Source organism: Schistocerca piceifrons, chromosome 5 (assembly GCF_021461385.2).
Source record: "Schistocerca piceifrons isolate TAMUIC-IGC-003096 chromosome 5, iqSchPice1.1, whole genome shotgun sequence".
Classification (NCBI taxonomy): domain Eukaryota; kingdom Metazoa; phylum Arthropoda; class Insecta; order Orthoptera; family Acrididae; genus Schistocerca; species Schistocerca piceifrons.
The window spans coordinates 355,262,009-355,289,390 of record NC_060142.1 but is presented as its reverse complement, the minus strand read 5'-3'; the positions used below and the strand labels follow the sequence as shown (position 1 = coordinate 355,289,390).

General features: G+C 38.5%; 1 protein-coding gene across 3 annotated transcripts; it reads right to left on the bottom strand.

Moving 5' to 3' along the window:
* Positions 1–141: 141 nt before the first annotated feature.
* Positions 142–26,486, bottom strand: LOC124798058 (ciliogenesis and planar polarity effector 2-like). Of its 3 annotated transcripts, XR_007016915.1 has the most exons (5): positions 26,254–26,486; positions 12,126–12,391; positions 2,164–2,300; positions 1,784–2,046; positions 142–624 (listed from the first exon to the last, which is right to left on the bottom strand). XR_007016915.1 is itself a non-coding variant. In XM_047261286.1 (4 exons), the coding sequence occupies exons 1-4, from the start codon at positions 26,363–26,365 to the stop codon at positions 1,839–1,841; spliced, it is 723 nt and encodes a 240-aa protein (XP_047117242.1). In that variant the 5' UTR covers positions 26,366–26,486; the 3' UTR covers positions 142–1,838. The 3 variants fall into 3 exon arrangements, 2 of the variants coding, with proteins under 2 accessions (XP_047117242.1, XP_047117243.1); XM_047261286.1 differs by having other exon boundaries at positions 142–2,046; XM_047261287.1 differs by lacking the exon at positions 142–624 and having other exon boundaries at positions 1,869–2,046; positions 2,164–2,341.
* Between the last annotated feature and the right edge of the window lie 896 nt (positions 26,487–27,382).

Genomic DNA, 27,382 nt, shown 5'->3' with positions numbered 1-27,382 from the left:
GGATAAAATAAGTGATATTAAATTTCATTGATTACTGCAGTCATTAACATGTGTCAGTTACGTGAACAAGAGTATACAGTGTCATTTATAGTACACGTAACAAGATGATGACTGTGCTGTGCACAAGTATGCATAGCACTGATTTTTTGAGGAAATGAGGATGATGAATCCGCTTCAGTTACTACACATGCAGTCAAGAATGGTCAGTGCCCAATACTAGTATAGCAAATGAAACAATTTAAAACATAGCCTGGTGGAATAATGTCCTCCTTCAAATTTACTGAGGTTGTGGGGCTCGACCCAGAAGAAATTACCTGACATTGAGATTGACAGGATGATCAAAGCAATGAAGGAGGAATGGCTAGAGCAGAGATGTAAAGTTTTAGAAGCATGTGTGACTGAATGAAAGATAGTTGCTGCATACAGGGAAATTAAAGAAACCTCTGGAGAATAAAGCAGCTGTATGCATATCAAGCCAGAATTATGCAAAGGAGAGGAAGCTGCAAGACAGAGGGATAAATAGAAGAGTTATAAAAAAAGAAAGAAACTAGAAGACAGTATCATGGAAAGGGAAGAGGACGTGACTGAAGATGCATTACTGCATGAAGTATCTTACAAGAGTACTGACACACTTAAGGCTAAACAAGGCCCCAAAGTAAACTACATTCCTTCAGAATTATTAAAAGACTTGGGAGAACCAAAACTTCTCACCCTGGAGAGAAGGACGTATGAGATTGGACATAAAGAACATAATAATTTCAATGTCAAAGAAGGTAGGCAATGACAGTTGTGAGTATTACTGAGCTATGAATGTGGTATGTCATAGTTAAATGAAGAACATCAGTTTAGGTTCTGGAGAAATGCAGGAATATGAAAGAGTTATCTTAGAAGACAGGGTGAAGAAAGACAAAATCTATTTCTATATACTGTAATTTTAGATCTAGAAAAGTCTTTTGACAATGTTGAGCAAATTCTGTAAAAATTGGCAGTTATAGGGATACAATACAGGAAGTGAATGGTTATCTACAACTTGCATAAAAATCAGACTACAGTTACAAAAGCAGATTGGTATTTTAGGGCAGCAGTAGTTGAGAAGAGAAGGAAACAGTGTTGTAGCTTATCCCTCATTTAGTTCAATCTGTGCATACAGCAACCAGTAAAGGAAACCAAAATGAAAACTGAAAAAGGAATTAAATTTCATAGAGAAGAAATCAAAGCTTTATGATTTGCTTTGACTAGGATTTCTATCAGAGATGGCAAACATCTTGAAAGATCAGTTGAAGGGAATGGAGGGAGTCTTACAACCAGTTTATAAGATGAACATAAAAAAAAAGTAAAACAATGGTAAGGGAATGTGGCTCAGGTGAAGAAATTAGCTTTTTTAAAAAGAAAAAGAAGGAGAGAGAGAGAGGACATCTATGAAGAAGAGAAATATTTTTCTGGAAGTATTTTTATAAATCACAGCTTATATGAAAGTGAAACATGCACAATAAACTATACAGACAAGAAGAGAATGCAAATTTTTGAAACGTCACATTACAGAAGAATGTTGAAGATTATAGACAGATACATCAGATTACTAATTATCAAATCAAAAAGGAAAGAGCATTATGGCACAACTAGGCTGAAAGACTTGTTGAAGTTATCCTGGCAGTCTGAAGAAGTTCAAACATGCACCTTCCAGTGAACAGAAATCCACTCAGTTTACGCTTTCTGAAGGCACAACACCCACTGACGATACTATCTTCACTGATGATATGCGATTTGAAGAAAATAGCTGCACAGTTTTGTTCTCACTTTTTTATGCACTAGCCACGCTTATTTGAAAAAAATCTTTGCTATTTAGAAAGACCCTGTTTCAATAAATATTCTTGATCTCTGACCCATAGCCTCTCACAGATTATGTTCAATATGGGTGCAACCTCATGAACCTCACCTCGATCACCTGCCCATCTGTTATCAATTCGAAGTACAGGTACTTGCCACTTCTGTTCAAAGTCTTTTATTTCAGTACTTAACGTTTCACCTCTTTCTTGTACACTGTACCTACAACACAACCCACAAATGCTGTTACTGTACAACTTTTCATACAATTCTTGGTCTATAAACAATACAGCAAAAAGTGCAATTTGCTTATGTGTACAATAAAATTAGTTCACTAACCTTGTACCAATTGCAATACATGTAGGATTTTCCTCCTGCGAAGCAGTTCTGGCCATCTGCTGTGGAAGCTCAGCCAAACTGTTTGGATCCGTAAAGGAAAAAATGTATATAATGGCATCTGCTTTATCCCTACATGCCTGAAATTCCAAGTGCCAAATCCGGTGTAACAGTTCACCAACTAGACAGAGCATACTAGCATCAATGTTACACTTTTGCACAATGACACAACATGGTTACTTCATGTTAAAAGGCAGACCTGCCATTTAATTATTCCATCTTACAAACTTTTCCCTGAACAACAATCCCATTTAGGACGAATGTAAACACTTGCCTTTTGCAAGCAATGAGCTTCAAACTAGGCATGCTTGGGTTTCACAGACATACCTGAAGATATATTTTCTGGCAGCTAAGAGAAATGAAGAGCTAAATAAGAAGAGAAACTGAAAATGCAACTGAAATGGCTGATTGAAAGGTAATAGGAAGTAACCTGAATACTGAGAGAATGTTTGTATCACAATTAACTACTCTGACATATTTTCACCTCCAGTAGTGGGTGTGTTATCCACAATGAATTAAGAAAAGATGATTGTGAGAGACTGCATATGGCTGTGGAATCCCAAGTAATAATTGTACAAATATGAGCAGTGTACTAAAAAAATAGAAACTATATTTCTATTTATATCATTTGTGTGAAACGCCACAATAGTGGCTAGAATTGCATAGTGTGTGAACCTAAACACTTCTAAGCAAACATATCATCATCACAATAGAATGAGATTTTCACTCTGCAGCGGAGTGTGCACTGATATGAAACTTCCTGGCAGATTAAAACCGTGTGCCGGACCGAGACTCGAACTCGGGACCTTTGCCTTTCGTGGGCAAGTGCTCTACCAGCTGAGCTACCCAACACGACTCACCCCGTCCTCACAGCTTTACTTCTGCCAGTACCTCGTCTCCTACTTTCCAAACTTTACAGAAGCTCTCCTGCGAACCTACAGAACTAGCACTCCTGAAAGAAAGGATATTGCGGAGTTCGAGGTCGAGTCTTGGTCCGGCACACAGTTTTAATCTGCCTGGAAGTTTCATATCAGAACACACTAACCTGCAGAGTGAAAATTTCATTCTGGAAACATCCCCCAGGCTGTGGCTAAGCTATGTCTCTGCAATATCCTTTCTTTCAGGAGTGCTAGTTCTGCAGTTTCGCAGGAGAGCTTCTGTAAAGTTTGGAAAGTAGGAGATGAGGTACTGGCAGAAGTAAAGCTGTGAGGACGGGGCGTGAGTCGTGCTTGGGTAGCTCATCTGGTAGAGCACCTGCCCGCGAAAGGCAAAGGTCCAGAGTTCGAGTCTCGGTCCAGCACACAGTTTTAATCTGCCAGGAAGTTTCATCATCACAATACTTATGTGGAAGGCATTTTATGAGAGAAGAAGGAATGATGATTACAATTGCCCTGGAGTGCCTATGTATCCCTCTGGAAATTGGAAACATTAATGTTATTGTTTCTATTGGACTGCAGGTGAGAAGATGGTTCTGACCACCATGTACTGCCACATTACACTTTCCCAATGTGTATTCATTTTAAGAACTGGGTAATTACATGTATAAAAAGCCTTTAATTTTACAGTGAACAGTCAAGCAGTAAGAAAGGAAGATAGGGCTTTAATGTTGGCAACTAGGGGATTAGAGATGACAAGCAAGCTCAAATTGGCCAAGGCTAGAAAAGGAAAGTGGCATGGTCCTTTTCAAAGCACTCATCTTCATATTCACCCTAACAATTTTAATCAGGCTTTGGAAAACATAAAGCAGAGTGGCCACAGAGGGATTTGGGCCCCATTTCTCTCGAACAATATCCATTGCCTTATTACAATACATGTAAAGTACACAAGGGTAGGTAAACAACAGCTGAATATTGTAACTGGATAAAGCTGCAACTTTTCTATATGTTGAATATGGAATTCATTTGTGGTGAACTATTAAAAACAGAGTACACATAACACTTTCTTATCAGATCAGTGTATCATAACTGGTACAGCTAAAACCCAACACACAGTGGATTTTAATACACACAATGTCAAGTATGTCCTGCAAAATAAAATATCACTTATAAATTATTTTTGCACTCTAAGTATATTTCATAAATCTAAAAAAGAATTATTACAGCGTGTAACCTTTCTGCAGTATAATTTATGCTGCAACTTCAAGCTCTCCAAACAATAACCAAAATAGATGGAACTAATTAAGTTCAACCTTTGGTTTGTCTTATCAACATATCAGGATTGTCGCTGGACAAAAACTTTGAATAAACATCTCACGGTTAACATTAAAGTGACTATGCAACAGTGCTTGGAAATAATCAAAATGAGCACAAACATCAAGAGGATAAATTATTCATTCATTGCCTGGATTTCTGTATGCTTGTTACAATATCACAAAATAGGAAGTATATTTTGTGAGCAATACAATAAAAATTATTGACTGTGTAAGTATGGTGAAACTAAAGCAAGTCTATCACGCAAGTGTGGTGTATCTGAAGGAACATTCAAGGGATGTGGTGAAAGATGAGAATAAACTTAGAAATTCTCTAAATGTAGTTGAAAGTGATGTGGGACTGGGCAGAAAAAGGACTAACCTAGGGAAAGACAGAGAACTTGTCGAATGCCTCTATAGGTGGTTTTTAATAAAAAGAAGTGAGAGGGTGCCACTTTCTGGGCCAATTATTAAAGCAGCTCAAGCTGACAAATTTCACTGATTTATGTGGCAACGAAGATTTTATAGCTTCTTGTTGACGGTTTTCAAGATGGAAATGTTGCCAAGGAATTCGCCAATTTGCCCTTGAAGAAGAAGCAAGGTCTTGTGACAATGCTTCATAGTTTCCTGAAATCTGCAAAAAGTATTGGTAGATAAAAATTTAAATGATCATTAAGTGTAAAATTGTCAAGAAATAGCACTTTATTATTGACTGCATCCAACCGGAACTATTGAAAAAAATCAGGAAATAAGATGGGTTTTAAAATGAATACAGACAGAATAAATCTCTGCTTTGCCTCAAATAAATCAGGCTGTCATAAGCTGAAGCCTTGTTGTACAGGTAAAAGTAAAATACTGAGATATTTGAAGCATTTAAACATTCCATCATTACAATTCACTTACAGGCATTCAAAGAATGATTGGATGACATGACATTTTCACCAAGTCATTCCAAGAAGAGTTTTTCCATCAGTGAGAAAGCACCTATAGTCACTTAAACAGAGATAAGAAGCACTACTAATCCTTGATCACTGTCCAGTGCATCCACCTCCTGATGTGCTGCAATCAGAAGATGGAAGAATAAAAACTTTGTTTTTGCCAAAAAAACAGGGCGGCATTAATTCAGCTGCTGGACCAGGGCATCATATGAGCATTTAAGGGTCATTATCACAGCGAACTGCTCACTTCAATAATAAATTCAGCTGAGGAAATGAAACTCTTCTCGAAATCTATAAATCTTTATAGAGTGTTGCGTATGCAGTGGGCCTCACATGGCAAAGCATGGTCCGGCCATAATTAGGAATAGCTGGAACAGATGTTCCAATGAAGAAAATACAGCTGATGAATGCTGTAGTGACACAATTTCAACAGCAGTGACCACCAGTCTGCATGTGATGTTTTACAGTGTAATATTGATCTTGAGGACTTGTATCACTGGGTAGCCATCAATAATGAAAAACTGATTTTGGAAAGCATGACAAGGGCATTATTGATGCTGTTCGAAATGAAGAGTAGTGAAGCTGAAGAAGAAAGTATAAATGATGTTTCCAGTACAGTGAAATACTGGACAATATAAATAAAACGATTATGTGGATGCATCAAGAAAGTGAACCAAACCAAACTGAGTTCTTGCATCTGATGAGCATTAAACAATACATACTAAAGACACTGTGTGAAATGACCCATCAAATAAAGCTAACTGACTGCTTTAAAGCTGTAAAACAAGGATGTACTGTAGCTTGCAGGCAGTGTTGTAAAGTATCATGCTGTACTTGACAGTGTACTTAATTTGCCATATTGAAACTCATGTAATTGGATGACTTTTAAATGAAGTTTAATTACTGTGCCCTATTTTGTAAGCTTCTGAAATGTTTTACTTCCAATGTTCTTCAAATTTAAATACAGTATAGTTCAATATATATATAATATTGCGTTATGTATTCTTCCTAACTATCCATTTGTAGTTCGTCATTACACGGGTCACTCTATATAAACAGCAGTTAACGCTGTAACATGGGAGTAAAGCACACCCTCAGACAACCGCTTTGTATCAGGCTTCTTCTGTAGTTTGAAATTAGAACAACATACAGAAGCAGTGTGTCAAAAAAAAATTTCTCTTTAGTAGTGTATTCCTTGGCTCATTACATACCACCAGTTTCTTATTCCTGTTGGGGTCAGTGACAGCTAAGTAAAAAGAAAAGTTAAAAGTCTAAAATCTTATAAAATTTTAGATAATTATGACTACAGTGATGCCTTCAAATTGGTGATAACCAGGAAAGAAATCGGCCATGGCCTGTTTGGGGAAAACACCCATGAATTTACATAAAGTGATTTAGGGAAACAGCAGAAAACTTAATCAAAATGGCCAGGTATGTAACTGATTGCTTGGTATGTTATGTTTTGCAATTATGGAGTTTAATAGTGATTAAAACATCTAATTATACATCCATCTCTCCACTTCTCCTGGTGTCAACGTTTTTTGAGGCGGCAGCATAGAACAGAATATTGAATTACCTTTTTGAGAAGCCAAATAAAAACAAAAAATGACCATTTTCTGTGATCTCACCAAGGCTTCCAAATGTGTGAACCATACAATTATAACACAGAGCCTATGGAATAATATGGTGTTAAATGGGTCTGGTTTTGCATGTATGGAATCATACGCTAACACTAGAAGAAAAGCAGAATATTAAAAAAAAAAAAGGTTACACAGGAATAACACTGTTAAAAATACATGATTAAGTACATGGCCTACATAAATGATGGCAATGGCCTTGCCGTACCCCCAGTTCCCATCAGATCACCGAAGTTAAGCACTGTCGGGCGTGGCTGGCACTCGGATGGATGACCCTCCAGGCTGCCATGCACTGTTGCCATTTTTTGGGGTGCACTCAGCCTCGTGAGGCCAACTGAGGAGCTACTCGACCGAATAGTAGCGGCTCCGGTCAAAGAAAACCACCATAACGACCGGGAGTGCGGTGTGCTGACCACACGCCCCTCCTGTCCGCATCCTCAGTGAGGATGACACGGCAGTCGGATGGTCCCGATGGGCCACTTGTGGCCTGAAGACGGAGAGCTTTTTCTACATAAATGATATACCTGTGATGTTTGGCAGTTATAACTAGTATGCCGATAAAGGACCCAAATGCATTAATATCAGACAGACAGGATAATAGAGAAACAGCTAACAACCAGAACAAAGCAAACAGCTCTGTCTTTAATCTTAAAAACAAATATGACTCACATACAGACACACAGGTACAGGAACTAGAGATCAACTGGTACACACATGATGAGGCTCCCTATGCATCCAGATGGATAACAAACTGAGGTAGCATTAGCAAATTCACCAGTTAGCCAAAAAGCTTAGTTCTGCCCACTTTGCATTTAGAAAACTATTATTGTGTTACCTGTAGGTGGATTGGTAGCATACTTTCACTCAGTACTGCCCTATGAAGTAATCTTCTATGGTAAGATAACTAAAATAAAAAAAACAATAATATGAAAAGGATAGTTGCTACTCACCAGGATAGTTGCTACTCACCATACAGCAGAGAAGCTGAGTCGCAGATGGCACAAAAAATGAGATTTCGGCCAACAAAATGAGACGAAAAAACACACACACACACACACACACACACACACACACACACACACACACACACACACAGAGAGAGAGAGAGAGAGAGAGAGAGAGAGAGAGAGAGAGAGAGAGAGTCGCGTGCGCACACCACCACAACTGTGGCCATGTGAGTGCGAGTTGCATTTGCATGAGTGTGTGTGTTGTATATTTTTGATAAAGGCCTTGTTGGCCATAAGCTCACTTTCTGGCAGTCTTTTTGTTGTGTCCACCTGTGGCTCAGCATCTCCACTATATGGTGGGTAGCAACTATCCTTTTCATAATATTGTTACATTCCATCGTGGATTTTCCATTGTTTAAGCTCAAAAAAATCATTTAATTCTGTGAAAGCAAATATTACGGATATCGCATTAAGTTGATTACCAAAGATCTTGTAGAATCTTCTTCACAGACATAGGGACTCTTACACATGCCAATACATATACTCCATGAAGGTATATGTGATTCCCTCTCTCCTATGGTTACTTTATTATACTCACTGATTAGCATACAATACTTAAAACTGGCAGCACTGAAATAGTAGTGAAATATATTATTAAGATAAAATAATGAAACTCCTGAACAACTGGCCACTGACCAAAAAGAATGAGTCAGCCACCTTGAAAAGATATGAGAATTTAGACACAAGGCAAAATTTTAAACTTGTACTGCCTTTATCACAATATTAGGCATGATAAGAGAATAACTGACAAAACAGTTTCACCTTTCTGTTCCAAAAAATATACATCTGATGTACAAAACTCTGCACATATAAACTTCCACACACGGTGGATGCTCCTGCTATAGAAGGACTGAATGTGTATTTAAGATATATCATATCCATAAGAGCAGCAAAATTTTCACACCTCTGCTTTTTCACTGGAAGGGGTAACAGCATTGCTCGGATGTGCAACCTGTCAATTTTCAACTGTAGCCAATCTTGTTCCCATTGACTTGTGCTAAGGTGATCTTTTTGAGTGTTTCTATTTCTGACACTGAAGCTTCCCTGATAGCCTGAGCTATTTATGTGTCAACATTATAGTCAATAATGATAAATATTCTACATTTGAATGCTCCATACAAAATTAGTGTATGATTCAGTCTGTCTTTGAGGAGCTATGTGTCCAAGTCTCATACTACTGCAGTACCCCAGCCCCAGAAGTGACTAACAACTTTTTTGTCTATACAAACACTTTTTAACAAAGAATTCACAGGAATGTTTTCTGCCATCTACTTGAGCCACATAGCTAACATAAAAGCTGTTCTTTCTGGAATGAACAATGTTCCACCATTGTGCCTAGCAGTGATTAGAACTGCTGCCAGCCCTAAGTTTGGGAATTTGTATTAGACAAATTTGTACCTATCCACTACTATCCATTCCCGCCTGAGCTCCTGTATGTGGTCGCCAACTAGCAGCATTCAGGGAATATTTATACCTTACATAGCCTACAAAATGGATAACATGTGCCTCAAGATATGAATTTGCATATGGGTCAATTTCCATCTTGGGACGCTTTGCTTTGGGAACTTACTGAGTTGTCAAATGTATTTGGTATAAATTACAGCTGGTACATGGGGGACTAGGAGATGTGTTGCTATTTCTATATACTGTGAGGGTGTGCAATGAGTAATGCAACACTTTTTTTCTCGCCCAATTTTGGTTGAAGGAATAAATAATTTGCTGTGGGACAGCATTGAATATTCCCACTTCAACCCTTATAGTTTCATGAAGTTCCGATACGTGGTGGTGCTATACGTACCCTTCAAACTGACATCTGTAATGGAGGGGCTTCACAAGCAGGGATATTCACAGGCATTTCCAGAATGTCTACAGAGACCTGGCAGTGAACAAAAGCATGATGAATCATTGGGCGAGGCATCTGTCATCATAGCAACAACATTGCATCATAGCAACAACATTGCACAAACCCCGATCTCCATAGCACTGGCCGGCTGTGACACCTACAATGTTGGAACATGCAGGTATGCTCATTCGAGCTGATCAATGGTTCACAATAAAACACCTTGCTGCTCCACTAGATATGTCTGTGGGTAAAGCTGACACACTCATCCACCAGTTGGAGTCCTCAAAATATGTGCACCCAGTGGGTTCTACAATGCTGAATAGAAGACTATAAAGAGCAACGAAGGACCATCTGTGCGGAACTGCTTGTACATTATGAGGCTGATGGTGACAATTTTTTTCGAGCATCAACATAGGCAATGAAACATGGATTCATCAGTTCACACCAGAAATTAAACAGCAATCCATGGAGTGACACCACACCACCTCTCCTCCAAGGAAAAAGCTGAAAGCTGCACCCTCAGCTGGAAGTCATAGGGACATTCTTCTGGGATTCTGAAGGGGTTATTCTGTTTGACATCTTCCCTCATGGTTCAACGATCAACTCTGAAGTATTGTGTTACCCTCAGCAAATTGATGAAAATTCACTGTTTTCATTGCCACAAAAATGAAAAAGAACTACTCCTCCACAATGCAAGACTTCACACAAATCTGCACACCTGCGAGCACCTCACAAAACTTCCTCATCTACCCAACAGGCCAGATCTCACACCTTCTGACTTCCATCTGTTTGGCCCAACGAAGCAGTAAGTGGATGTTGAGGAGGCTATTGATGCAGCATGATGTTGGCTCTGACATCGATTAGGGCATACAGGTCCTCCCAGAAATGTGGCATAAGGTCATCACAATGAGCAGAAATTATGATGAAAACTTGGGCTTTGCAACTAAAAGAGTGGGGAGTAATACGGTGTATTGGAATCGGAAATACAACAAACCTCCTTTAGGGGAACAAATGCACTGCATTGCTTATTGAACGCCCCTCATATATTGGTCTTTCTGTGTAAACCAATGACCCTCCTGGGAACGTCACATTTCATGTGGAGACATCAAGTATGAGGCAATAACAATGCTGCTCTTGGTCTCAGTCCAGCAACCAGTTCTGCCTCGCCCACATGTCAAATGCCAACAGCTTTCACAGAGCATTCTCAACCCATTACAAGTCCCAGGAAAGTAGGGGTGAATGCTTCCATATCATGTCGTCTGTACTCGACAGTCTAGTCTGTGGCATGTACATTAAACATGTGTAGTCCTGGAAGAGGGCATATTCTGAAACAATCAGCAAAGCAGTGTTAGAGGAACTGTGATTCATCTGAGAAGGTAAATAATTTCCAGTCCTCCAGTGTTCAGTTATGAGATTCGTGTGTGTTCAGTTATGAGATTCGTATGTCCAAAATAGATGAAACTAACATAAGTGTACAGCCAACTAGACCATGTATATGGTTGTGGAACACTATTTGCAGCAACACCCGATGAACTGTGTGCTCTAAAACACTTGTGCTTTATCCAGGATAGTATTTTACTGTCAGTTTTTCAACAGGTTGTTCCTTAGTCTGCTTTACAGCTTCTATATTCATATTATTGGATGAGGTACAGATATCCATTACCATGGGATCTTAACATTACTTATCCACGATATATAGCAATGGTAGCATCTGAACATTTAATATTCATTTCTACTGATTGATCCATCACAATCAGTCCTATGTCAAATTCAATCCAGTACGTAGTTTTTTCCATTATCTCCATACAAGCACGATCTTCCATGCATGAAATGAAATTCTGGAAGTCTGCAGAATGCCCACATACAACTTCCATAAATTCTTCACTGGACTCAGAACTTTTTGACTCACAAATTTTTTTTGTTGTAGGGGGAGGTGGATGTCGCAACAATTTGTTCTCCAAATCCATAATTTTTCTCATTCTTAGCTATGTGGGCAAGACTGTGGCCACAATAAAATGTGATGTTCTGCTTTCATATAATGGAAGGAATAAAGGTATCTAACCCGAGGGCAGAAGGGGGGCGGGGAGGGTGTGTGTGTGTGTGTGTGTGTGTGTGAGAGAGAGAGAGAGAGAGAGAGAGAGAGAGAGAGAGAGAGAGAGAGAGAGAGAGAGAGAGAAGTCTGCTGCTCAGCAGGCATAAACTCTCCTGCAGTTTCAACTGACACATGAATCTTAAATATTCAGTTCATTGAAATCTTAGTTCCAATAATAAAAAAGTCAATAAACAACATACCGGAAAAATATGTGCGTACTTCTTAATAGCATTTTCACCTGCATCCCAAATTTGTAGTTTAAACAATATGATTTTGTCCCATATTTTAACAGGCCAGAATATATTTGATTTCTGTATGCCATGAGTTTCGGTATGAGGTACGCGACATCTGCTTCCTGCCAAACGAGCAACTGTTGCAGTTTTCCCAATTCCACTTTTGCCAGTTACAAATAGTTTGTATGACACCTCCTCAACATTTGATGCTATGCTTGGACGTTCAAGAATTCCTGAAAATGAGAAAATATTGTAAGCCAGAAACATATATGAGTTAAAGGGGAAAGTAACCAAACATTTATTTCCGCATGAGAATTATCTAATTATTAAAAAGCAGTTATGGGTATATCTACATCGACATCTATACTCTGCAAACTACCATGAGGTGCATGGCAGACGGTACGTCCCATTGTACCAGTTATTAGGGTATCCCTGTTCCATTCATGAATGGAGAATGGGAAGAATGATTATTTGAATGCCTCTGTGCATGCAGTAATAATTCTAATCTTATCTTCAAGATCCCCATGTGAGTGATACATAGAGGGTTTCAGTATATTCTTAGGGAAATCATACAAAGCCAACTCTTGAAACTTTGTTAACAAACTTTCTCAGGATAGTTTATGTCTACCTTCAAGAGTTTTCCAGTTCAGTTCCTTCGGTACCTCTGTGACTCTCTCCCACGGACGACCATTCGTGCTGCCCTTCTCTGTATACATTCAATACCCCCATTATTTCTATCTGGTACTAGTTCCACAGACTTGGGCAATATTCTATAACCGGTCACACAATTGATTTGTAAGCAGTCTCCTTTGTAGATTGACTTAAACCGAAGTCTACCACCTGCTTTACCCATAACTGGACTTGTGTGATCATTCCATTTCATATCCCTACAAAATTACACACAAGTATTTGTACAAGTTGGATGATTCCAACAGCGACTCACTGATATTATAGTCATAGCATACTACGTTTTTTTCATTTTATGAAGTGAAAAACTTTACATTTCTGAACATTTAAGGCAAGCTGCCAATCTCTTCTTCAATGTGAAATCTTATCAAGATCTGACTGACTGTTTAGCACCTTCTTTCAGATAGGTAACTGCATCACCTGCAAAAAGCCTGATTTTGCTATTAATATTGTCAGCAAAGTCATTAATATACAACACACTTCTCTGGGGCACACCAGAAGTTACTTCTACCTCTGATGATGACTCTCCATCCAAGATAACATGATGTGTCCACCCCAACAAAAAGTCCCCAATCCAGTCACAAATTTCACTTGACTCCTCATGTGATCGAACATTTGACAATAAGCGTAGGAGTGGCACTGTGTCAAATGCTTTTCAGACATCAAGAATTACAGCAACTACCTCACTGCCTTGATCCAAAGCTTTTAGTATGTCATTGAGAAAAGTTCATATGATCGATGTTTTCGAAATAAATACTAGTTGGCACTGAGGAGGTCATTCTGTTCAAGATACTTCGTTATGCTTAAGCTCAGAATATGCTCTAAGATTCTACAACAAACTGATGTCAAGGATACTGGGCGGTAGTTTTGTGGACCACTTCTTGTACCTTTCTTGTAAACAGGCATGACCTGCGCCTTTTTCCAAGAACTGGGCACAGTTTTTTGTTTGATGGATAATAGTTAGAAGAGGAGCTAACTCAGCCACAAATTCAGTGCAGAATCTGACAGATTCCATCGGCCTCTAGAACTTTGGTCAATTTTAATGATTTCAGCTGGTTCTTAACACCTCTGACACTAATACTTACTTCAGCCACCTTTTCAGTGGTACGGGGAGTACATTGGGATAATTCTCCTAGGGTTTCATTTGTAAAGTAACATTTGAAAATGGAGTTACGCATCTCAGCTTTCATTTTGCTACCTCAGTTTCAGCTCCTGTCTCATTCACGAGGGACGGGACACTAACTTTGCCACTAATGGTCTTTACATAGAACCAGATTTTCTTTGGATTCTGTGAAAGAGATCACTTGACAATACTCTGCTACAGTAGTCACTGAAGGCATCATGCATTGCTCTCTTGACAGCCAAATGCATTTCATTCAGCATCTCTCTACCTGTGGCCCTACACTTTGTTTTACACGTGCTATGCAGTAACCTCTCTTTCTTAATTTCATTCGTTATATTAGATGTTTTGGGAAAGCCTGCAACTGTGTCATTCATGTTTTAAATAATGAATATATATTTCTTTATAAGTTTCTTTACATTGACTGTAAATCATGGAGATTCCCTCCCATTATGAAGCATTTTACTAGGTACATATTTATCCAATGTGTGGTTATCTATTCTTTTAAACTTGAGCCTGAGTTTCTCTACATGCTCCTGCCTTGTGCTGAAAGTTTCAAGTTCCTCACCGAGATGTGACACTACTGATTTATTATCTAGTTTACTGAACAAAAAAAAAAAAAAATATAAAAAAAAATAATATATATATATATATATATATATATATATATATATATATATATATATATATATATATATATATATATATATATATATAAAAAAAAACAAAGATGAGGTGACTTACCGAACAAAAGCGCTGGCAGGTCGATAGACACACAAACAAACACAAACATACACACAAAATTCAAGCTTTCGCAACAAACTGTTGCCTCATCAGGAAAGAGGGAAGGAGAGGGGAAGACGAAAGGAAGTGGGTTTTAAGGGAGAGGGTAAGGAGTCATTCCATTCCCGGGAGCGGAAAGACTTACCTTAGGGGGAAAAAAGGACAGGTATACACTCGCACACACGCACATATCCATCCACACATATGTGCGTGTGTGCGAGTGTATACCTGTCCTTTTTTCCCCCTAAGGTAAGTCTTTCCGCTCCCGGGAATGGAATGACTCCTTACCCTCTCCCTTAAAACCCACTTCCTTTCGTCTTCCCCTCTCCTTCCCTCTTTCCTGATGAGGCAACAGTTTGTTGCGAAAGCTTGAATTTTGTGTGTATGTTTGTGTTTGTTTGTGTGTCTGTCGACCTGCCAGCACTTTCATTTGGTAAGTCACATCATCTTTGTTTTTAGATATATATTTCCTACGTGGAATGTTTCCCTCTATTATAACTATATATATATTCCTGTTTGTTTTAATTGTCCTTTGTATTTTGGTAATCATTGCTGCCACAACCGCATAATGGTCAATGATACCAGTTTCAATGTGGAGGTCCTCAAAGTGATCACGTCTATTTGTTGTCATTAGATATAATATATTTCCATCATGAGTGGTGTATCTAACTATCTGTTCTACATAGTTTTCAGAGAAGGCATTTAGTAAAGTTTCACAGGATGTCTTACACCAAACACTAACAAAACTGTAATTTTCCCAATTAATTGTTTGTTGATTAAAGTCTCCACCAATGATTATAGTATGATTGAGGAACTGGGGTTTCCATTCACATCATGGGTAATTGGAATTCTGAAAACGGTAGCATGCACATTAGTCCAGCCAACATTATTTTACGTTATAATATTCTGTAGTTTTTGTGTTAACCCAAGAGCACAGTACAAATCAGATGGAAATCATCCGAAAAGCTTGTCTGCCTTCTGGCATATGAGTGAACTTAGCTATTCTGTCTGGCAGACAGCTCTTTTGTTTAACAATCTGCTTCTGTTGCTGGATCATGGAATGTGTTACACACCAACAAATATACTCCCATAATTAAGGGCTACAAGCTATGACTACCAATCTGAATGAGTCGCACAGTATTATGGACACTTGTTCATAGTGTGTGAACTATTTGAGAATCTGAGAGCTTGTCGGAAGAATTTAGCCACCTCAACTTTGTCTTTGTTCAGAATGCTTTGAAGCAAGTCTGTTTTGGATTTCAACTAACACACGTTAAACAAAGTGAACTGCCAAATGAGCTGATAAAGCTAACAATGGTGTTCTTGTAGTTACTGTGGCAGTCTTTTTCCAGAATTGTCAGCCTCCTCAAGAAGCAATGAATCAAATGTCTGTTGTTTCATGGAATGAGTATAATAATTGCTGGCTCCAATAAAATATGATCTTGGCATAAGGAAACAAGGAATATACAAGATTCTTTGTTAGTGTTAGAAATCTTCCATTGGTCAGATGTGTTTCACAATTAAAGATAGGTGAAGTGAACAACAAGATTAGGTCAGTGAGAAAACCATTATTGTGGTCCTCCATCTAGATACAGGACGTGGCAGAGAGTACAAAGAAATCGGAGATTTTCTCAGTTGTCTTGGCCTACTGTGACTTCACCATTAATAAAGCCACTTGGAAAACGTACAGGTAACAAATTTCACAGGACAGATAAGGCTATCAGCTCCATAAAATATGTGAACCAGCACTCGTATGCTAACACACCGCTACCTACAGAAGGAATTTGTTACAAATGTACCAATGGGTAGCCAAAGCCAAGACAGCCAAATCAGACACAAACAACTTGCCCCATTTCACTTATCTGTATCTGTACCTGTAGGTAGGTGAATTTACTGCCTTGCACAGCTGGGTCCTTATTTTTCTTTACCATGTGTCTAGATGCCAATTTCTTCCATATTGCACTTGTAGCAAGTTACTATCAAAAATTGATTAGTCATAGAAATTCTTTCTAGTCATACCAGCATCTGAAGACTGCTAAAAGCTGCATCATAGGGGAAGAAAGGTACAGTTTCCACAATAGCACCTATCATCATGCCTGAGAGTTACCAGTATAAAACTATAATTAATTAAACCTTCACAAGATTATAATAACTTTTCAATAAAATGTTATAGGCCTATAGCAATACCCCAATGACCAAGACCAATCTACATTCATACTCTGCAAACCACCAGTCATTATCATCACAAAAGCTGACAGGATGCCATCCTTTTATTCCACCATTTGTGAGGCCTCAATTTTTGTGAGTAATACATTGGGCCAGTAGTGCAGTTCAAACATTGTCGATGGTTTTATGTAGAGTATATAGGAACTGTGTGTTGCTGACATGAATGTTTTTGTACTGTCAAGAAAACTGACTGGTAGACCTACACCTACATTCTGCTAAGCACCGTGAAGTTCATGGTAGATGGTGTGGTCAACTGTACCATTTTTAGGGCTTCTTCCTAGTCTATTCACATGTGAAGCATGGGAAGAATGATTGTCTTAATGTCTCTGTAAGCAATTTAATTAGTCAATCTTCTCATTCCTTACTTAAAACAGGTCCTTTAAACTGTGTAAGTGGGTGTCATGGGACAGTAGTTGTCTTCAGGTATCTCTCAGTTTGGGTTTCTCAGCATCTCTGTGACAGTCATCCAGAGGTCGAACAAACCTGTGGCCATTTGTGCTTATCTTTGCGGAGGATGACAAATTTACTCATATTGCTGAATGAAGTTTAGCTGCAGCACTATCTCAAGCTCTTCCATTCTACTGCACGGAAGTCACAAAAGGTCAGTTTTTCTTCTTTTTATTTATTGGTCCTCTAGTCATTCTTGTACAAAACATGCATGGGGTGTACAAAAGGTGTATTATGTAACTGGACACGGCACAATAAGATTTGATGGTTGGTGAACTGAAGTGGTGTAATGGTCTGTTGGAATAATACTAAGTAAATCATTTTCCTCACTACACATTATAGGTTACATTAGTAATGCATTTTATTGAGCTAAGGAATCACAATATATTGACAATAGAATAGTAGTGAATAGATATGAGGGTGGTCTTACAACTGCTTTCAGTTCTAACAAACAATGTTTATTCAACATAGTACAATCAAGTACAATCCCTAGAAATAATAGTTTCAGGACCTTGTACAAATTATTCTTCTGTGTACACAAGTTTACAAATTACAGACTAAAGATCTGTGTGTAATAATAAATTTTACATTTGTTAATATGGAAATAACAGAGTTACAAATATTTGTATTGTTATTACATCACTTGTGCATTAAGTCAAACTATTTGTTTGACACATATACAAAGCACTTTTCATGAAGAAATCATCTACGAAATAAAATTAATTTTCATTAAAATTCTTTTTAGCTGGTCTTTTAATTTGTTAGCAGGGAAGGCTGAGAGACTTTTTGGTAGGGCAATGCCTAGCTTTTGCCCAATATTTGCTAACCACATTTATGGCAAAAATGTTTCCAGACAGTTTACAGGTTAAAGAATCTATATGCATGTCCCAATTGAGATTGTCCTAAATGTGATTGCTAAGGATTTTGTCCATTTTTCACAATGTCATTTCTCATGGATAATTTCAAATTCATATAAAATTCTATTTGTCTCTATGTTAAAATTCATTATTTGAGTTTCCGAAGTACTTACATTTAGATGCCTTTCATTGAAATACTTGGTTATTTGATTGGTTACACTGTTGCGCAGCACCTCCAGACTGTCAATAGCTTTATGTTTGCATACAATTGATATACAGTCTGCATACAATATTCTTTTAGAGTTAGCAAAACAGCACCGTGTATCATTAACGTAAATCATGAAAAGAAGCGGTCCCAAGATGGGACCTTTAGGCGCACTATATATGGTATCAGTAATTTTGGATTTGAAAGATCCACTGTTTGTTTTAAGCAAAACAACTTATTTTCTGTTGCTCATATATGTTTTTATTAACTCACAGCCAAATCTTCTAATACCCAGGTTCTACTACTTATCAAGTAAAACTGTGATATTAACACAATCAAATGGTTTTTGTACGTCACAAAACACTCCAGTAACACACTCCTTGTCCTCTATTGCAGTTATATTCTGATTTTAAAATATTGGATTGTGTTGACTCAAGAACGTCATTACTCTTTAGTCTAGTCATGCAGGACAAACTGGAAATTTGAGCTGGATACAATGTGTTACACATTCCAAGAAGTATCCTTATAGTGTTATTACATATTGTAGTGCTATTACTTATTAACCCATTAACCGCCATGATCCCCATAGTTTTTGTCCCATCAGTTGGCAGCAGTGTCTTTGTTTTAATGTTGATTAGCTTATAATATTTGACAACAGTCTAACTGAAGTGAGTGACAGAGCAGAATCAAAATATTGCATTTGGTTTCCTCTTGTAAAGTTGACTAAACCATAAATCGGATGTGGTAAGTCATGTAATATGAATATAATAGATTTTCAATTGTGTTATTTTTATATTATTTTTATTGTTCCATCAAATGATGTGATCATATTGTAAATTTGTAGGTTACAGTAGCTCACAAATGTTTCTTTGTTCATTTGTTATTAGTAAATATTGTTTTATTACATGTTTTAAAGCGATACCCATTTGGGGATCATGGCCAATACGAAGTACTTTCATACAATCACAATCATGGTATCTTATTTTTTTTTTTTTACATACAGGAAACAGAAAGTTCCTCACACTAGCTGAAGTAGAAGGTATGATAAATGATCCTAACTTTCTCACCGAAGATAATTATGACGGTGTGATACGATATTGTAGTAGGACTTCCCCCTGACAATGTGGATCGTGTTTCCAATGCTGAAGAATTTGATGACGACATTTTGGAAGACACGTATCCTAACGATGTTCCTCGTAGGCTGTAAATTCATTCAAGTGTAATTGCAGTTGCCGATACCTATACAGAACCTCTGGCCAAATAAGACCCTAGTACTTCATGGCCCACACGGTCAAAGAAGTGCGACTTTGAAATGGTTAAAATAATTTCCGATTGGTAAAAAGTTCAGCCTGATTACAAAAATACATTTGGGCATAACAACAATATAAACGGAGCTATGGAACACGTAACTTCTCTCAAAGGAAAATCAGCAATCAAACTTTTACTTTTTCAGTAGACTGTCTTTGAAAATTTGTAGGCTTTTTACGTCTTACAGGTTACCATTCTTTGCCTCAGGAGCAAATGTATTGGTGCGAAGATGAAGACTCAACATCAGAAGTTTCAGAAAACGTTTCTCCAGAAGCAGGCATTTAGAAATAAAGAAAAATTTGCGCTTCAGTGACAATTCTAAACTGACAGATAATAATTTGGCAATTGCAGATTTCAAGATACGCCCCCTCATTGACAAAATGGATAAAAATTATATGAAATTTGGTGTTTTTTCAAAAAATATAATCATTGATCAGCAGATGGTCAGATATTACAGGCATCATCATTTCAAAAAATTTGTTCACGATAAACCCATACGGTTTGGGTTCAAACAGGTGCAGAAACAGGATACTACTTTCATACAGATTTGTACACTGGGAAAAGGAATGATGCCAATGAGATGCAAGGTTTGGGTGCATCAGTTATAATAAGCAAAATATCTATGGTGAACAATCACTCTAACCACATTTTCTTTTTAGATAATTTTTCACTAGTTCTGATCTAATGAAAACGTTGTTGTTGTTGTGGTCTTCAGTCCTGAGACTGGTTTGATGCAGCTCTCCATGCTACTCTATCCTGTGCAAGCTTCTTCATCTCCCAGTACCTACTGCAGCCTACATCCTTCTGAATCTGCTTAATGTACTCATATCTTGGTCTCCCTCTATGATTTTTACCCTCCATGCTGCCCTCCAGTACTAAATTGGTGATCCCTTGATGCCTCATGACATGTCCTACCAACTGATCCCTTCTTCTAGTCAAGTTGTGCCACAAACTCCTCCCCAATTCTATTTAATACCTCCTCATTAGTTATGTGATCTACCCATCTAATCTTCTGCATTCTTCTGTAGCACCACATTTTGAAAGCTTCTATTCTCTTCTTGTCTAAACTATTTATCGTCCATGTTTCACTTCCATTCATGGCTACACTCCATACAAATACTTTCAGAAATGACTTCCTAACACTTAAATCAGTACTTGATGTTAACAAATTTCTCTTCTTCAGAAACAATGAAAACCTTAACAGACCAAAATGTAGCAGCAACAGGAACAGTTCGATCAAGCCGGATAAATAAATGCCCTCTCAAGTCATATAATAAATTCAGAGAGGAACCTTGTGGAGCTATGGATTACAGATTTGATGTCAAAAACAAAATATTCTGTGCTGTCTGGAAAGATAATAAATGTGACCGAGTCTTGTCAAACCATCAAGGAATATATCCACAGAAGAAAGTAAATAGATGGTCCAGATTGGAGAAAAAAGATATCAAAATACCCCAGCCTCTCTGCACACATCTCTACAATAAATTCATGTGTGGAATGGATAAACTTGACTGGTATATAAATAAATATAGAATAAAATATGTGGAAGGAAATGGTATTTTCCCATATTCACAAACATAATTGATACTGCAGTTGTGAATGCCTATGTATTATACTGTCATGCTAACAGCAATATATCCTTTTTAGAGTGCCAGTGAAATAATTGCACAAGGGGGGGGGGGGGGGGGGGGGGGAGGGAGACGTACAGCACATTAACAGGAGAAAGGAAGAACCAGAAGAACAACAAAAGGACAACCAATACTACTATGGACAAACCATGAAAAGAAAACCACAGAGAGAAGCAAGAAACAGGTAAATGGGATAAAAACAAGAGAACAGATGACCGCGGCTGGCTGAAAACGAGAATAAAAAGGAAAAGCCAGCCACTCTGCAACACACCAAAACATCCACCCTAAAAGCATTAGAGTGGAGAACACAAAGGAACAAAGGACATGCGCTAAAACTTATATAGAACAATAAAACCCTCTATCACATATAAACGTAAAACTAAATTAGCCAATGGGGCATTGTCAACTACAATTAATGGCAACGAGTCCGGTAACTGAAGAGTCCGTTGCAGGACAGCCAAAGGAGGAGAGCTCACCACGATGTGGGCCACTGTCAGCCGGGTGCCGCACCGACACTGAGGTGGGTCATCATGACACAGGAGGTAGCCGTGTGTCACCCAAGCATGGCCAATGTGGAGCTGGCAGAGAACCATAGTGTCCCTGCAAGAGGCCCGCATGGAGGTCTGCCACACATTCGTCATCTCCTTAATGGCACGCAGTTTGTTGTGCATGCTGATGTTATGCCATTTTGTCTCCCAAAGCCACAAAACCTTGCGGTGTAGTACTGAACGTAGGTCAGTTGCAGAGAATCGGATCTCCATAAGCGGTTTCCGCATAGTCAGTCTGGCCAACCTGTCAGCAATTTCATTGCCTGGAATTACAAAAGAGGAGCAAATAGCCACAGAATGTAGGCACTCAAATTTCCCCTTAGCCTCAGCGTAGGTCAGTCGGTCCAGTGTCTTATATGCCATGACTTTCCTCTCTTTCTGTAAAACCCCACACTCTGGCGAGCAAGGTGAATGATGCTCTCCGCAGTTGACGCAGATGGGAGGCAGGGCACATGGAGTACTGGGATGTGATGGACGTCCACAATCTCGACATGTGACGCTGGAAGTACAGCAGGAAGACATATGGCTGAAGATCCAGCACTTAAAGCACTGCATTGGGGGAGGTATATATGGCTTGATGTCACAGCCGTAGACTATCACTTTGACCTTCTTGGGCAATGTGTCATCCTCGAAGGCCAAGATGAAGGCACCAGTGACAACCTCATTATCCCTTGGACCCCGATGGACACGCCGGACGAAATGAACACCTCGCTGCTCTAAATTGGCGCGCAGCTCGTCCTCAAGCTGTAAAAGGAGGTCCCTGTGCAATATAATACCCTGGACCATATTTAAGCTCTTATGGGGTGTGATGGTAACAGAAACATCCCCCCAGTTGTCACAAGCGAGCAATGCCCATGACTGGGCAGAGGATGCTGTTTTTATCAAAACTGACCCAGAGCACATTTTGGACAAGCCCTCCACTTCCCCAAACTTGTTCTCCAAATGCTCCACAAAAAACTAAGGCCTCATGGACATGAAAGATTCCCCAACTCTCGTACCTATGAGGTACTGGGGCAAATAAGCTTCACTGCCATCCTTAGCCTGGCTTTCCTCCCATTGTGTGACCAGGGAGGGAAACAATTTGGGGTCATATTTCTTAGCACTGAAGTTAGACTTTGCCCACTTAGAGACTGCTGGCAGCAGACCACCAGCAAGAGATGATGTACTATGCTTCATGGCGTGTCATCCGCCCTGATGCCACCCCCTTCAACCAAGGGACCTCCCCGCAGGTGCCACCCAGCCACAGCAAAGGCCACCTAGCATGATGGCCATTGCCAGGAGTTCCGGTGCCCCAGGCTGACAGGCACCTACTCCTTGGCATACATGGGGAGTTAATAGTGCAGGCATCCACAGAGTGATCCCTGTGTAGTCAGGGGGCTACAACCAACAGGGTACATGGCGGCCCTACCACAAAGGACTGGCTACCGGGCTGGATATGAGGTGCAAAGAATTCCATGGTCATCGTCAGCACAGAAAATGACACTGCATAGTGGGTCGAGGAAAACACACCCAGGAAGGTGTCCTCGCCCAAGAGATGGAAGATGAGCGGGACTGCAATGCCTTGACGAGAAAGTGGGCTAAAGATCTCAATGCACGATGAACATGATGCACCATGTAAAGCGCCCTTCTCCAACTGGCTCGCTCTTCAGGAAAATTTTGAAAAATGGAGGTCAAACCCTACATGGGACCATCACATAAAGGACAAAACGTGTGTGAGACTCCTTTTAGTTGCCTCTTACGACAGGCAGGAATATCTCAGGCCTATTCTAGCCCCCAGGCCCACAGGGGTGTATGGATCAGTGGCATCAATAAGTTTTTTACTTACACAAATGTAAAAAATGAGTTCATATTAAATGTTACTTTTATTTATGTTCAAATAATTACAAATAAACAGAACTGTAAAATATTATCACAAATAAAATTTGTTTCCAATTATTCCTTTTTTTTCCCATGTCATCTGCCATGATCCCCATTTGGGGCTTTCTGGAAGGGGAAAAAAAGCTGCTACACTTTTGAAAAATGTATTATGTAGATAAATGTGTTATGTCAGGTTCAAATCTGTTACACAAATAAACAGAATTTCTCAGGAAATTTAAAAAAAACAAATTGGCAGTTAATGTGAAAATCATTGTAACTGTATGATAAATTTTCGACATGTCTCCTGTAAGCAAACCAAATGGATTGCAAACGTACGCCATGAGATGAATAAAACACTTCTCACAATTCTAGTAAACATAACTTTTCAAACTACCTTAGAAAATGCAGATGAGACTGAGATGGGGCTGTAGTTTTCAATTCTAAATTTATCACCTTTCTTGTTAATTGGGGTAATTGTGCTATCTTTAGTCTACCCAGGTAGTGATGCAGTTACACCAAATTTGCTGCTGTGGCCACAGCATCAGATATATAACATGTGCACCTTTTTAATGTGTCGATAAACAATTCATCATAGCCTGCTGATTTTTTATTTACCTATGTTTTTTAATTCCTTGCTAGTAGTTGCTGCCAAATATAACCTTTGTTTGACTAGGATGCCCTTGTATCTATATAGGAGATTGTTGAAATGTTCACTGATGGATTTTCCAACAGAAGAAAAGTACTCATTAACAACATGCAACCCAATATTGGCTTTTGACAATACTCTGTTGTTTATGGTAAGATCAAAAGTCAATTTGTTCCTATAGTTCACAAAGTTATTTATTACTCTCCAAACAGTTAAGCTTGTGTTAGTAGAGTTCCCTAACAATGTGGGTACATATTTACTGTTTCATTCTAATGGCAGATCTTTGTAATACTCATGATAGTTCTTACATTCCACCTTTAGACTATTATTATTGCTATTCTCTAGCATTGCACATTGGAAACGTCTGATTTCTTTTCTTTCCGTTTACACTCCACGACTTACGCAATCATTATTTTGATTATTTTTTGCCATTATTTACTGGCAAGGTCATTTCTTGACATGAGACATAGAAGCAATAATATAAAGCTGATGCAAATTCACTGAAAGTAATGCAGTTCTTTTCACACCATAGTAAACTTTGTAGCATACTGTCAAGATCTTTTAAGACTGTCACCATGAATGGTTCTTTTTGTCACGTATTGTCTGTTTTTGTTACTGGGATGGAGATTTTCAGCTTCTATCAGTACCTGTACAGCATCACGATCAGAAATGGCAAGCCCCACAACTGATGCACTGCACACAAAATGATACACATTGTCAATGCAAGACCACCTGTAGTGGATAAGGTTAAATTGATCTAGTATTATCACTACTTATTTCGACCCAGTGTCAATAGACAGCAAGTCAATGTTTATATCTTAAGTTTGTATTATGTTAATACAGCCATTTTTATTGCAGTGTTCATGTGTGTCAAAAAGCAGGTCATTAAGAAAAACAAAGAAAATATCTAGGCTACCACAGCAAGGCACGTAAAATCCTGTAATAATGAAGTTCTCTTTTCAGCCACTTATAGTCAATTGCTTGTTGCTCTATTATACCCTCCATGCTGGAAGTACATACATCTGTTATGTTTAGTTACTATTTGTAACTAAAAGGTTAGTTACACCACCACCACATTTCAGTTTTCTGCTGAAGGCGGAGCAGAAGATCACGAAGAGTGGCTGACATACACTAATAAGTTAATCTGAGTATGAATGTTCATTTACAACAAAAACCATCAGGATTATCAATCCCTGCAGTTATATCCAATTCAGTGGGCTTATTTCCGACACTTTGAAAGTTCTGTTGAATTAATTTGAATGTAAGTTTGGATTGGTAAACACTGGCTGCAGGTGTCACTCTACTGGATGGTTTGTTCTTAAGGCTGTGAAAATTCCTCTGTATGATATTAGTGTCAAGTTTCTACAGCTGGTTTCGGGGTTACAGGCTGTCTAGCAAGCTTTACAAGTTTCCTGGCTTGCCTACAGTGGCTGTTTGTGTGGCAGATCGTGTTTGGATGGGTTTTACCATTCCAAGGCAACGCAATTATTTACGACACTTTGTGTAAACTTTTGTCTGATTTCATTTTTAATTAATTTACTGAGAATCATTTTACCTCTTTTATTCATGAGCATACCATTATCTTGATTAAAAAAACACTCCGTTATACGAGTCCTGACCGCTACTTACAAAATAAGATTTCGTATAATTTACAAGCAAGAACGCAATTCGCAAGCTATTACTCTAAATTAAGAGTTACAGACGAGCTCTTCGGAAACAGCATTGTAATAAGAATACGTGTATGATTCATTCACTAGACAGGTGCGGTAACGAAAATTATTACCAAATGTTTTCCTGCCCGTGGTTTGCGGGTTGTAAAAATGTTGAAGCATTGTCTCTCCTTCTGCCGAGCTGTGCCAGTCTAGTGATATAATATTTCCAACGCTGAGATTCATTTCTTAAAAGTAAAAATTTTTCGTTTAGCAAACCACTTGACACATGCGCAACAGCTACTCGAGCATACAGCACACAACGCTTCTTCAGTCGCGCACTTAGCCACTGACGCACTCGTAAACACAACACTGACTGTGTCGAGTGAGCACAGTGAGGACACCAATATTTCAATGTAGCTCGTAAAGTCGTAATCTAGTATCTACATTTACTGCGATAGTCGATACTTTTTTGTCACATAAATAACGGCGAGGGTCATTTGTCGTCCAGGCTTGTGGAAAGAGGGTCGATATTTGGGAACTGAGGGAACGTAAAAGAAAATGTCTTAAGAAAGAATACTGAGGTCACGCCCTTTGGTGTGACAAAATCATGAGTAAAAAGTTTTACAACTTCAACAAAGTCGAAAGATATTTTTTTCAATATTTTAGAATGAACGTTGAAAGTTTCGATGAACTACTTCGCTTTGTACCTTCATTAACTCACAAGAAATACGAACACGAAATTATTTGTTCCACTTGAAGGAAGACTCGCTGTAACTTCAGGGTAAACAAATGAAAATAAGTAATTTTAACCCTTTCATGGACAAAATTCATTTTTTACAGATTTTAAAAATATTATGGTGAAAACGTTTTCTTTTCAGTCCCATTATTGTATTTTCACCACCAAAATATTTTTTAAGTTCTCCATTTTTTCACAACAGGAAGTGGGACACATATGTCCCAAGAACCAACGCGAGATACCTTTTCTGCTGACTGACTGATTTTGTAATATTATTTTTTTTAGCCAGAAACTGGATTTTGTGGAGAATAAAATAACTACAAATTATACATGCATGTAGAGCCAGTGTAAAAAATATTCATTACATTTCAGTTTTCGTGATACATGAGAAATACTTACAAAACTTTACATTCCATGAAACTTGGAAAAACATGGTGTGGCAAAAAGTGATACAACACAAGCAGTGCAAACAACTTTTGTTCTCAGAATGAGATTTTCACTCTGCAGCGGAGTGTGCGCTGATA